A 14,121-nucleotide genomic window follows, 5' to 3' on the forward strand; every position below is an offset into this window, starting at 1 on the left:
CATTTTGCTCAGTAAATGGCTGACTGAGCAGTGCCTTTGCCACACTCTTACAGGAGATTCTCTGCTCTGCCTTTTGCATAGCCTTTAAAATACTGTTAATGAAGGCACTACAGCCTTAAAAGAAGGGGACAAATTATAATGGCCAGTCTCTATAGGCTGTGTTATAGTTCTCTTTACAAGCAAAATGATCTGAAAGCTATCACCAGCTATAACTCATCAATATATCTTCACCTCGATCCATACTTCATTGTGGCCATTGCCACTTCAAATTATTCAGATTTTGATGAAGATATGTCTCTTCTCTGCAATCTCAAGGCCAGTCACACATATAAGCATAATAAGAATATTTTTCATAATCCAGTACCATTATGAAGAATAAACAAATTAACACTTCACAAGCATGAGGGGAACTGCATAGAAAGAAAGCATATATGCCTACTGGGAAAGAAAATATTTCAAGGGCATCACAGACAATTCGGACCTAGCGGTGGTGAACTTCATCAGAAAACGCTACTTAGAGTCTTTGTTTTTACATTCTATGTTAAGAAAAAAATGAAATTCTATACTGAATATATGAAACACACACACACACACATATATATATATTCAGTGTATATGTGTGTGTATATGTGTGTGTGTGTGTGTGTGTATGGCATATATATACATGTCCCCCTCATACAAAATGTACTAGATACACCATCCCCACCGGCCTTCAGGCCCCAAACAATTCATGTCATTAAAACACATGAGACGACAATGAGCAGTGGTTAGGAGCATGGACTCTGGAGTCAGTCTGGTTGGGTCTGAATCCTGGTTCTACCACTTGCTGTTCGGCTTTGCACAATCTGCTTAACCCTTCTGTGCTTTGACTTTTTTTTTGTAAGGTGGGGATTATTAATATATCTAACTTTGTAAGACTGTGGTGGATGCTTAAACAGCCCTATAAATGTAAACATTTGTTTGGGATGATACCTGACACACAGAAAACATGTGCCTTTAAAAGTGCTATCCTATTTTGACAGCACAGTGGAATTCATATTTTCATCTCTGAGACCAGGATGTTACAGACTCTTGAACATGGATTAAGCATTCCCTGGTACTAAGGGACAGGAATCCCTTACTTAGAATATGCTAGAGACTGAAACCCAGAAAATTCAGGAGGAAGTTGAGACAAACTGTGCTAGCATCAAAAGGTGAGGCAATACCCCATTAGCAATGTATAGTCTACCATAAGATTTTAAAAAGGAAAGTAAAAAAGGAAATAAGTGATAAAAACAGTTTAAGTTTGTAGTAAAAACATAATCCTCACTTAGGAGTTTTTTCTCTTTTGTTCTGCCTTCATGTAGGGTTTCACTGTTTTTTTTTTTTTAATAAAAGAGATGTTAACATGATTTATACTGCATGATCTAAATAAAAAGTTTAAAAGCACATGAAACATATGTTAAATTTAGAATACTGGTACTCTATGCCAGATCTAGGTTTATATCTACTGTATTCTCATTAAATTTCATTAATTATTATATGATAGCTAGTAGAATTGAGGCATAGTCCCTGAGAAAAATTCAAAAGGCTCTGAAGAACTTAGCTGAAAATCCAATTCCTTTTGAAGTAGAAGAAGTATCACAGAAGATCTGAGACAACCCTCTCTTATCAAGAGCATGGTTTATTTCCATATTTCAATTTTATTTTATTTTTTATTTTTCATAAAGTGTAAGTCTTCTATTTTGGAAAGTGTGTTAGATTTTCTTTTGGAACTGCCTGCTGCTTTCTTGGACTATCAACATTTTAACTTATCTTTCTAAGTAACACTCAAAGCTTTGCACTTCAATTTTCAGATTTGTCTATTGACAGACAGCTACTGCAGAGGGAATTTTAGGTCAGAGATCAGGCATCTGTTAGCACACAGCCTTGTTCAATACCCTGCACACACCATTGCACAGACATATTACAAGCACTAGTTCTATCTAACTATAATTGCACTTCTAAATTTTAATGGGTAAAATTTTTAAAAATATAAATTTTTTTTTCCTTAGGACAGATAGGGAAATACCCAAAAGGAGGAAATAAAATCAAACTCAAAATTTATGCTTGGCATACATTTGCTAAAAAGTGTCAGCGTTTCCCTCTGAAAATATGGGAATGGAGAAGTGTAACTTTCCCCAAATCAGAAGCAGACTACCTCACTCTCCTCTTAGAAGAATTTTCTGGGTAAATGGAAGCATTGAAGAAAACAAAGTGGTGTCTTCACTCTTCAGTCCCACCCATCTGCATGACAGAAAACAATGCTATGGTAATTTTCAGAGGTGACAGCCATTGTCCTCATGGTGTTGGGTAAAAGGCAATTGGAGGACATCAGTATGCTAAGAATAGGAATCTTGGAACTGACAAGGACTCCTCATAAATCCATCTAATAAAAATCTTACATCCCTAGACCAGACCTGATTTCTGTTATTGCCTTTTCCCCCTCATTGTTTTAATGAATAAATTCATGTTAGAAGCCAGTTTTCATTTTGGTTATCATATTTACCATTCTGAGGCCAGAGAGCAAAGGAAATCAATAAAAGAGAAGGGGGAAGGCTGTATGAACTCCTAAAATTTTGTGACTAATCAATATCCTCTTCCTTGCATATACTGGACACAACCCTAACCAATCATCTTTTGCCTTCGTAGAAAACAGTTGGAAACTTTCCACTTGCAGCACAATCTTTTGTTCAACTGTTGACCAGTAATAGTTTTAAAAGAAATTTTGTGTCTTCCTCAGAGGAGTCTGAAATTTCCTTATCAAACTCAGAACCCAAATGTACTAAAATCAGCAGGAACTAATGTCTAATTTACTTATATGTGTGGTGTAATCCAATGCCAAGGAGCATCCACGGCTATTGCCCTGCTTCAAATATTCATGAGTCTCTGCAGTCCAAAATGCATTAAAGGTGGAAATGATGCCAACAACACACAGTGTTCCTGGTGACAAGGAGCCTTCTCAGATCAAAGGAGTAAGATGTTAAAGACTTCAAACTAAACCATCTTTGTAAGAGATGCTCACAAAAGGAGTTTCAAATCCCACACCTTGTTTCTGTTATGGAACATCAATGAAAGACAGACAAAATAAATCCTCATCCACTCTTTCTTTGGAACTCATTTCACTGCAACTACTTTGCTTTATATCCTTTCTTACTATTGCAGTCAAACACAAGGATGTTATATACTAAAACTGGAAAACATTATTAATGCTTTCAGAAACAAAACAAATCAAGAAATTAATAGCATTGAAGCCAGTATGATTTTGCTTATGGATTCTGAGTGGCATGTAGAGAATAATGCAAAAGCAAAGTTAAAATGGAAATAAGGAGTTATAAAGCATATATATGAAGCAAACAAGTTGTACCTTTTAATCATTTGTCACCCGGCTGCATCTGCTCTTACACCTGTGCTCCCTTCCTTGATCTATTCTGACACCCTGGGAATGTTAGGCATATAGCCAATTCCATACACAGCCCTTCCAACTTACTTTTTCTTATACTAAATCAAGTATCAACCTCAGGGCTCTGAAATTCTGATTGACAGGACCAACAGAAAGTGCTAGGCTGAAGACTTCATAGGAATAGCTCCCAGAGCAGTTACTACTGACCTACTTTGGACTCAGTGAGATAATTTATCAAGCAAGATAATTAAAGGAATATAAAACTGTTTTAGAACCAACCAAGTATCAGAAATATTTGTTCAAATCATAAGTCATATTCCCAGTGCTATCAGATGAGGCTTTACTCCTTTGCGATGAGTCAATTTCATTATGTTTGACTTACTTATAAGCCATTCTCTTTCTTTATAAAATATATTTAGAAAGATGTATCTGTTGAGTCTCTTCGATGTATAAATGCATTAGTTTTGACTTTCTTTCAGTCTAGACATAAAGAGAAACAATCTTTTAAACCCTTCTTTTCTCTCTCTCTTAACCTCTTCCGCATAAACAGACATGCAAATCCCTTTGCAAAGGTGTTGGAACTATCACTGAGGGCCAATCTAGATAAAACCTGCTTCCAAGATGAGAGTGGCCGTAATTGTTGTGGACCGCCTATCATGTTGATTTTTCTCTCCTTAGAAAGTGTAATCCTTTCCAACTTTTAGGTAAATAATTGAAGAGTCTTTCGTAGTAATGGTCTTTCTTTCCTATTGAGAAAGCCTGACCATATTCTGATCTCTGCAATCTTGGTGTTCTCTATAGCAAGAAAAAAATGCAAGATAGAAACCTCTAAATGAAATCAAAGAAAATAAACATGGGTCTTATATTAGCTTATAAGCCATTGGTGTTAACACAATAAAAGCATTCGAATGCTGTGTGATGAGTATCAAGATTTATCAATGCCATAATTTATCTTTTTCTCATCTTATTTTACGTTCTTCCTTCCTTTCCATTTTACATATCTCTTTGTCCTCATTTACACAGTGACTGACTTACTTCAAAACTCATCTAATTAAGTAAACAGGATCAATTGTCTGTTACTGGCTTCTTAAATCTAAGAAAGATGTATCTTCATCTTAGAAGTACCTAAGCATTTATGAATAACTAGACTTTGCCCTCACGACAAAATGTAAAATATTCATTTCTTAGACCAGGATTAAAGAAAGTTGAGGAATTAATTTTTCATCTTTGTTTCAATGTTGCAGATACAATAATATTTTTTTTTGGTAGTATTTAGTCACATCTTGTTGTTACTTCATAGTGCAAGTTTGAGGAAGTAGTTATGAATAAACTTGTAGCTTAATTAGAGTCAAAGAACAAAACAAAACATCCAGTTACCCTTTTTTGTAGTCACATAGCATATGCGGTGTTCTACGTTTGCAAGAGGACCTGGCCATGGTCTCATCCAAAATCAGTAGTGCATCAAAACTCCTCTGGATCAGTCCAAGTTCTGTTGACAAGTACTGGAGGCCGATCACTCCCTTATCGCTTTCTGTCTCACTTTATGGCCTCTTTGATTCCATGTCTATTTAATTTATTTATTACTTTATTCTTGTATCCTTTGACAGTTTCTAATCTGTCCTTCATGGCCATAACTAAATATATTATGTTAACATACAAAGGTATTTATGTAAATAAAAATCAATTTGTTCATCATTTCAGTACCAGTCCTTATTGCTTCCATTGGACATTTTAAGTGCATTTTTTAAATGCTAACAACTTTTCATTCTTGCCTGGGAAGTATAATGATCTTCTTGGCTTCCTGCCCTGCATCCCTCTAATCTTCACAGCTATGGCCACTTAGCCCCCATCTGGAGATTCAGCTTTATTCCGCCTTTTGGAACTAATCTTGTCTTTAGGCTGGGGGTGTACAAGAAGTCTTGGCCAAAAGTTAACTGATTCAACATCGGTCAATCTTGCTGCTGATTTCATTTTGGCTTTGCAATTTATTTTCAAGACCTAGGGGCTTGGCCAGTCCATTGTAACCAAGACTTGACTTTGTACACTAGTTCCATTAAGTGGATATCTATTCCCATGTCAGTTTCTGTTTCTTTTCTCCAGATTGACACCCAATTCCTCCATGAATGAGGTCTTTCCTTGTTCTTCTCCTTATGTGTCCTTGTACATAAACTGTTTCTTCTGAATACCAGTTGTCCTGGCTGGACCCTACGGCCTACTGATGAATCTGATGCCATCAGCCTTGCCCATATTTCCTTGTACTGTCTGCCTTTGCATATTGGACCTTACCTTTTGCTTAACTGCCAGGACGGACACTCTGCTTGCCTGACTGTTTTCCCATTGCCAGCTGCAGGCAGCTCCCTAGTCACCAGGTCTAGCCCTGCAGGTCTTGAGAGTCACTGGACTTAAGCTGCCTGCAATCTGGTCCAGCTCATTATTCCAGATATGACAGAAAAATATTGTTCACTTTCACCTTTAGTTAAATTGTTATGCTGACACCCTTGAAATTCTGATTCAGTGATTTGGGCATGGAACTATAGAACCGGTATATGTGAAAAACTCCCAAAGTAAATCTGACAATCAGCCAGGTTTAGGAATCATACATTTGACAGTCATTAAGATGCTGTCCAGGATGTTCTTAAGAAAACACATTTGTTTATCTCAAAATGACTCCCTGACTTGGTTCTCAGTTTTTCAAGGTCTAGAAGTGTTCGATAAAAATGGGAAGTCTACTGATATATGCTTTTACTAATAGGCAGTTATTTCTTCTAACTACCCAATGGCAGCATTAACCTGTAAGTATCTATTTAATGGCCCTAATAAACACTGTTTGCTCCATTGGAATCCTCAACTTAATCTGTATCCAAAACTATTTTAAATGCAGATTGTTTCACTTTGCTCCAAATTATCTTGTCTTCTTTTTGTTTCTTGTCCCTTCAATGAATACCCCTTTCTGCCCACAAAAGTTTGATTAAACTGATTGCTATCTGCACAAAGCAAACAGTTCGCAAATTGAAGAAAAAGGGTACTAGGTTCCTTTTCTGAAAGAAATACGTGTGTGTGTGAGTGTGTGTGTGTGTGTATGAGTCTGTATGTGTGTGAGAGATAGAGAGATAGAGGAGAGAGAAACAGAGGGAGAGATACAGAGAGACAGAAAAAGACCAAGAGACTATCTCTTTGTATTACCGTATCACAAATACCTTGCTCCAGACATTGGGTTGCTCATTTTGGGATATGATCAGGGCTGGGCCAATATGCGTGGATACCCCTAGTTTACTAAGATCTCTACACTCATTCAAAATAATGAATATCACTCATAATTTGTTCAACATAGCTTTAGAGGAGAAGCTGAGAAATGCTTAGAAGTGGACATCAGATTGACCCAGAAATCATTCTTTGGTTTACTCTCTTCCCCAAGTCACTCATGGTACTACACATGCATATCCCTAAATAAAATCTCAGCAGCTACTCAGAGCCACCATTTTAGCAAACAGATTAGCAACCATTTCTTGTTTCTCCACTATACTTTTTGAGAGACGTTCTGGTTAAAATGATTTTTTCTCTCTATCTCTTAACACTGACATGATTTGGGGGTCTCAGTGATATCTTAGTGTATCTTATCAAGTGCTGCCCTGGGCAACTGCCTGGCTGACTCACCCCTTAAGCCAAGTCCAGAAATTCTTCACTGTTACTATAGCCGTTCTCCCCCCGCCCCCCGCCCCCCACCCCTCCGAGAACTGGATAAGAAAAAAAAAATGCTGACAATGCCTTATTTTGCAGAATGGTTGATGAAATAAACAGAAATTATCACTACTATTATTTTGTTTAAAATAATAAAAATAGAATGTTACCAGACATCCTCGGCATCTTCGTCACATTCTGCGCCGAACTGGCAAATGTCGCAAGTGGATGTCTCCTTTTGACTGGTTTCTCCTGAGCCCTCATGGACTGTAGTGCAGAAGAAAAGTAAATATGAGGAACTCAGCGCGCATAACACCGGCAACGCGAAGGCTATTCAGTACGGAAGTGCTACGTCCCAATGGACTTGTTTGCTATCAGGTCTTCATAAGGAAGTCACGTTTAACTCTCCCCTAAATTTAAGCACAGCTCTAACAATAATACGTCATCCACTGGTATGCAGTGAACAATTCTGCACTTTACAAAATAATACAATAAAATTTTTACAGGATTTATTAAAATTGCTTTGCTAATAAGTGAACCATATGAAAGTGTTATGTAATTAAAAGGGGTTTAGATTGTTAACTGCCTAGAGGAAAAATCTAACCTTTACTTTGTAAAAACATACTTGGCATTTTCTCATTCCTAAATTATAGACTCTTTCTATAGTAAAAAAGGGTTTTCAGATATAATTTAAAAAATTTACATGGGCAGCCCTGAATTATTAGATACAATTTATCTCTTCTCTTTCAAGATGTTAAATAGCTATGAAGAAAAATATGCTGATTATATGTTGTTAGAGGACAGCTTTTACTTGGTTGGTATTGCAATTTCTTGTATTTCATTGTCATATAAATAGGATGCATGTGAATATTGCACAAAACCAATCCTGGTGATTTCCTGTGAGGGAAACATATTATGAATATAATATGTTAAATCACTGGTGGCGATTATTAAAAACATATTGGTACTTCTTTGTTCCTAAATTACAGGCACAAAAAAGTGGCAATACAAATAACCTAATTACAACATAGCCTTTCAAAATCAAGGTGTAATAGTGTAAATCCAATAAAAATTTGTACTATTTTGAATGCAAGGAATGAAAATCTGAGCCATACTTTGCAGTGATGGATTACTATTTGCTTAATTAAAAAATAGATAGCTGAAAGCAAAAATAGTACTGTTTAGGAATGAAAAATTGCAACAACCTAACTACTGCACAGATAATTGTATTCCATGGACGGACCATATACTTAACAACAGATGTTTAAAAATTTAAAGATTCTTTAAAAAGTTAAGTGTCTTTGGTAGAAAAAGAACGTAAGTGTAGTACTGGCTCCAGTTTTTATGAACCCTAAGGCCACAATTTTAACAAGGCACAGCTTATTAACATTTCATCCTGAACCATCAAATCCAACCTTACTTATTTTGTTTTTATATGGCATTTTCTCCTCATCTCATCTTTGTTTGCTAATAGTTTTTAAGATTTATAAAAACAAAGGTCTTTGTACCTTGACTTTCTTTTATTTATATTGCTGGGAGTGATTTGACTGAAAAAAAAAAGACAAAAAAATCATCCCTATAAGAGTTCTCTGTTTCATCGTTCTTTCAGGAAAGACAGATTTATTTTTTCTAAAGCAAGTTTTTTTTCCTCTGGCCTTGATGATTTGTACATACATAAAGAAAAAAATACAGATTAAACAGATCCACTTCAATTGCAAAATTTTGATAGTATACTTCTAAATTTGGAAGTCTAAAAAATAGTTGTTTTTCCTGAAAAGAAGGAATGTCAGATTCTGATAAAAGAGGCAGCACTTATCTTATTATCCACTCTATTAGTAGAATATAGGCAAGACCATTAGAGTGGACCAGAGAGGATAAGAGGGAAACTGGGGCTTCACCTCTGGGGAGACTGAACATCTGAGGTCAGTCTCTTTATTACTTTCTTATTATTAATGCAACACAGAAGCTGCTAATGGGAGGGAACCTTTTAGTGTTAGCAAGATTAGCAACTGCCAGACTAAAACTTCCCATCACTCAGGAAACATACTAACGCATTGGAAGGTCCTTAATGAACAGCGAGAGCCACTTAGGGGCAGCCCCATTTTCTTCAGCAGTAGAGATCCTTGGTTAGGGATCTGCTGGAAGTAATCCAGAGGATGAACTTGCTAACTCAGCAGAACTAATAATAATATTTCTACTATAAGTTGCATTACATTTTAATAAAAAGATGGTTGTTGGTAGAATCTGGATGTTTGGAAATTCTTCCCCAAGGAGAAGCAAATTGAATAGTAGCAATAGCAATCATCTGTAAATTCTTTGAGAATAGATGACTTTATATGAAGTCATCCACCATGAAAAATAAAATAGAATCTTTCTACTTCACCTGAAGCACAGGTTTGGCCCACTGTGAATGGACATATACATACAGATGTATACACGTATGTCTATATGTATATACACACATACACAGGCACATATGTGTAATCAGTGTACAGCTTTATTTAACTTTGAAGACCAGTGGTTCTTAGGTAGGATTGGGCTCTGGAAGATTTTGTTTGTTTCTTTGTTTTTTAACATAAATGCCCTGGGATATCCTTGGAGTCACTGAATTAGTAATCTGCTTGGGGCATGGATATGAATTTTCTGTACACAGACATAAACATTTTAAAAAGAACATAGTTGCCTAGGAATCTCTGCCCTAAACAGCACTAAGACTACTTCTCTATTGTGAGCTTCCCATCATGCATTCTTTAGCACAGGCCTTCTCACAGGCCCTATGGGGAACGTCAGAATGCAAAAAAGCCACGGAGGGAGGAACTGGGGGCTGAAAGTCAACAGAAGCCAGAAGAGCAGGGAGAAGCCAGGAGAGGCTGCCTGTGTGCTGCTGTGTGACAGAGGAGCCCAGGACCAAGAATGACTGGCAGCCAGCCTCAGACCGCGGGTCTTTGGGAAGAAAGCATTGCCTTGATGATACCTTGATTTGAACTTCTAGATTCAAAATTGGGAGCCAACAAACTTCCATTGTTTAAGCCAACTGTTGCAGTATTTTTGTAAACACACAGCAGAAAATATTAGAATAGAAAACATTAGAGCATTAGAGTGCCTCATAGTTAGCATATAAGTATATAAATGTCATAAAATATACATGGAAATGATATATGATATGTAAAAAAATACAAACACACATTGTACACTGGGTTGCAATATAAATCGTAGCTTTTACTAAAAGTCACAGTCACAAAATCTTGAAAGGCACTGGATTAGCACATCATAGGTGCTCAGTAAATGTGTGTTTCATTGGACTATTCCTTTCTTCTTCTCTTTCTACCTTATTAGAAAAAGGAAGGGTCAGCACTTACTTGCCTTCATATAATGATTAGATAAAAATAAAATTCATTTGTCCTAAAGTATTATTGTAAATAAATAAATAAATAAATATATATATATATATATATATATATTTTTTTTTTTTGCATGAGCAGGCACCAGGAATTGAACCCAAGTCTGTGGCATGGCAGGCAAGAATTCTGCCACTGAGCCACCATTGCACCACTCTATTGTAAGTAGTTACTTATATTTTAAGGCTTTTATTTTTAGTTGTGAGGTAAAATAATTATTTTCCTTTAGTCCAAAGAAACTTAGCTTTTAGCAAGTGATTGAGGAAATGTGAGCGAAGAGGGAAATCATGCTACTGAAGCACATCATACCTAACATGCTGCTAATCAGTTAAAACTGATTTAACCTTTTTAAGGAGAATAGGGACTAAGGGATTGTGAAAAATGACCCAATAACCTCTCTCTCAAATCTCGCTGCCCTGGTGGTTTCATCGGGAGATTAGCGAAGCTCCTTCCTCACCACCCTGTTGTCACTCAGTTCAGGTCGCCTCACTGGCTTTCCTGTACAGTGATGCACTGATCAAATTTGTCCTCTCCCTAATTCACTGCACTATATTCCTGTGCCTTTTATAATATTCCTAATCTGTTTCATACTATTTTTGAAAATTTGGTACAATATAACAGTCAAAGATAGCTTTCCAAAGTCATTCATTAAAAAAAATTGAGTTAGAATTCACATTCAAAGAAAAACTCACATTTTAATTGTACTTTTCAATAAGTTAGAGGTATGCACATCAAGATGCAGAGCATTTCCAACATTCCAGAAAGTTTCCTTGTGTCCCTTCCCATTATTTTCCCACCACACTGTCTACAGTAGCAACTGCTGATCTGAACCCTATTGCCTCAGGTTGGTTTCACCTCTTGTAGTATACCATATAAATGATATCATAAATACGTAATTTTTGTATGCAGGTTTCTTTCACTCAGCGCAATAGCTTCTGAGAATACTCCAAGTTGTTGTGTGTATCAGTATTTTATTCTTTGTGTTGCTAAGTAGTATTCCACAAGATGAATAGATCGTTTGTTCACCACTCCTCTAGTTTAAGGACATCTGGGTTGTTACCTATTATCAATTAAAATAATAACTAGATATTTATTAATAAAACTGCTATTAATAGATATATATTAATAAAACTGCTATAAATATTCTATGAAAAACTTTTTCTGGACATATGTTTTTATTTCTCTGGGACAAGTATCTGAAAGTGTGATTATTGGGTTTTAGGGTAAAAATTTTTGTTACTGTTGTTTAATTGCTTATTCTTGAGTGGCAGTCATTTTACTTTTTTTTTTAATTAAAAAAATTTTTTTGGCATGGGTAGGCTCCCGGAATCAAAGCAGATTTCCAGCATAGCAGGTGAGAATTCTGTCACTGAGCCACTGGCGCACCGCCCTGCAGCTACTTTTAATATATTTTGAATACAAGGTCTTTTGTTAAGCATATGTGTTACAAATATTTTCTCTCTGTTTATTGCTTTGATGGTGTTTTTATTGGTGAAAAGTTTTTATTTTGATGAATCTTTAGTTTATCCACTTTATTATTTTATGATTTATGCTTTCTGAGTCATTTCTAAGAAATCTCCTGCTCCAAGGCCAGTGAAAATATTCTCATATGCTTTCTTCAAGTCTCTATTTTATTTTAATTTTTAAAATTTTAAGTTTGGGTTTAAGAGACATTTCAAATTGGGTTTTGCTGTGAAGTATATGGTGTGAAATGTATTGTGTGAAGTACGGTGAAGTAGCAATGGAGGTTCTTCTATTTGTTTTCTACCATATGGATATGATTTTTCTACATTAATCTGTAAATGTGATAAATTATATTGATTGATTTTCATATGTTAAGCTAACCTTGCATTCCTGGGATAAACTAAACTTGATCATGGCATATAACTCGCTTGACATATTACTGGATTTAATTTGCTAAAATTTTATTCAGAAATTTTGTATCTAGCTCATGAGAGATATTGTCTGTAATTTTCTCACATTATCATGGTCTGTTTTTTGGTATAAGGGTAAAATGGACTTACAAAATGAGTTGAGAAGTAGTCCAGCTGCCTCTATTTTATGAAATGGTTTGTATAGGATTAAAATTATTTTTTTCTCATATGTTTGTTAAAATTCACCAGGAAAACTATCTGGTTCTTGAGTCTTATTTTTTTGGAAATTGTTTAATTACAAATTCAATTTTCTCATCATATACAAGGCTATTTAGATTTTGTCTTTTACTGATTTCTGCTCTTATTTATATTATTTCCCCTTTATGCTAAATTTTTTTTATATTTATTGATCTTTAATTTATACTCCATAGTTTCAGAGCAAATTGCTTATTTAAATCCTTTCGAATTTATCGAGACATGTTTTATGACCAGAAATTGTGTTCAGCTTGTTGAATATTCCATGTGCACTTCAGAAGATGCAACCTGTTCTTGTTGGGCATGATTTTTTCTATAAATCTTGATTTATAGAATTGATTGTTAAGGTCGTTAGAATCATCCACATCTGTACTGATTTTTTGCTTACTTCTTTCTGTTACTGAGAAAGAAGTGTTAAAGTCTCTGCCTGTGGTAGTTGGTTGTTTCTAGTTCTGTTCTGTCAAGTTTTGCTTCAGGTATTTGGGGCCTTGCTATCAGATGTATAGCTGGTGAGTAGACTTATGCCTTCCTACCATTGTAAAATGACCTGCTTGAATCTCTGGTGAGAATACTCATCCTGAACTCCATCGTGTTCAGATATTCATATAGCCACACCAGTTTTCTTTTGTTCTTTGGTTCCATTATTTTACTTTCAAACTCCTCGTTTCTTTATGTTTGTTGTAAACAACACATTAGTTGGATCATGCTTTCTTATTTAGTAGGAATACACAGTCCATTATTTCTTTTTTTAAACTTTTTTTTTTACTGGTAAATATAGCATATATACAAAGAAAAGAAAAAAAGCAATGATTTTCAAAGTATACTTCAACAGATACAGAACAGTCTGTTACTTTTTTTTTTTTTTTGTATGCCTTATGGTGGGGTCACATTTCATTATTTTTCCATGTGAGTATCCTGTTATTGCAGCACCCTTTGTTGATTTTTTTTTTGGTTTTGGTTTTCGTTTGTTTTGCTTGTTTGTTTTTCAGGAAGTGCATGGACCAGGAATCAAACTCAGGTCTCCGGCATGGCAGGTGAGAATTCTACCACTGAACAACCCTTGCACTGCCCCCTCCCCCCATTTCTTTTAGAGGAAATTGATATGGTTGTAAGTCTACTAACTTGGTGTTGATTTCTATGTGTTCAATCTGTGTTCTTGTGTTTTCCTTTTCTGTATTTGAAAGATAAATGTAAAATTCTATGACATTCATATTATCTTATCTCTTCTAATGACTTTTTGGTTGTGCCTCTTTGTGTTTCTATTTTGGTGGTTGCTTTAAAGATTATAATATACATCTTTAGATTATCCTAATTTATGTTGAAAATATAATCTATTACTTCAGAAATGATTTAAGAACTTTATGCTTATAATACATTTCTAATTTCTAAAGTCCAAACTCTATATTCTTATTGTCAGAAATTTTAATTCTACCTGTGTTATAAAATTCATGTTCTTTTTAAAAATTATTTTTACCTTAAACAGTCATCCTATTCT

The 14,121-nt window shown here is 35.3% G+C and overlaps 1 protein-coding gene across 1 annotated transcript in view; it reads right to left on the reverse strand.

Annotated features, from left to right (window-relative positions):
• Positions 1 to 14,121, reverse strand: part of TMEFF2 (transmembrane protein with EGF like and two follistatin like domains 2) — a 237,573-nt gene that overhangs the window by 98,027 nt on the left and 125,425 nt on the right. The window contains exon 5 of the mRNA XM_077151984.1: positions 7,270 to 7,366. Within this exon, the coding sequence (XP_077008099.1) occupies positions 7,270 to 7,366 (97 nt within the window). The remainder of the gene's footprint in view (positions 1 to 7,269; positions 7,367 to 14,121) is intronic.

Source organism: Tamandua tetradactyla, chromosome 3, assembly GCF_023851605.1.
Source record: "Tamandua tetradactyla isolate mTamTet1 chromosome 3, mTamTet1.pri, whole genome shotgun sequence".
Classification (NCBI taxonomy): Eukaryota; Metazoa; Chordata; class Mammalia; order Pilosa; family Myrmecophagidae; genus Tamandua; species Tamandua tetradactyla.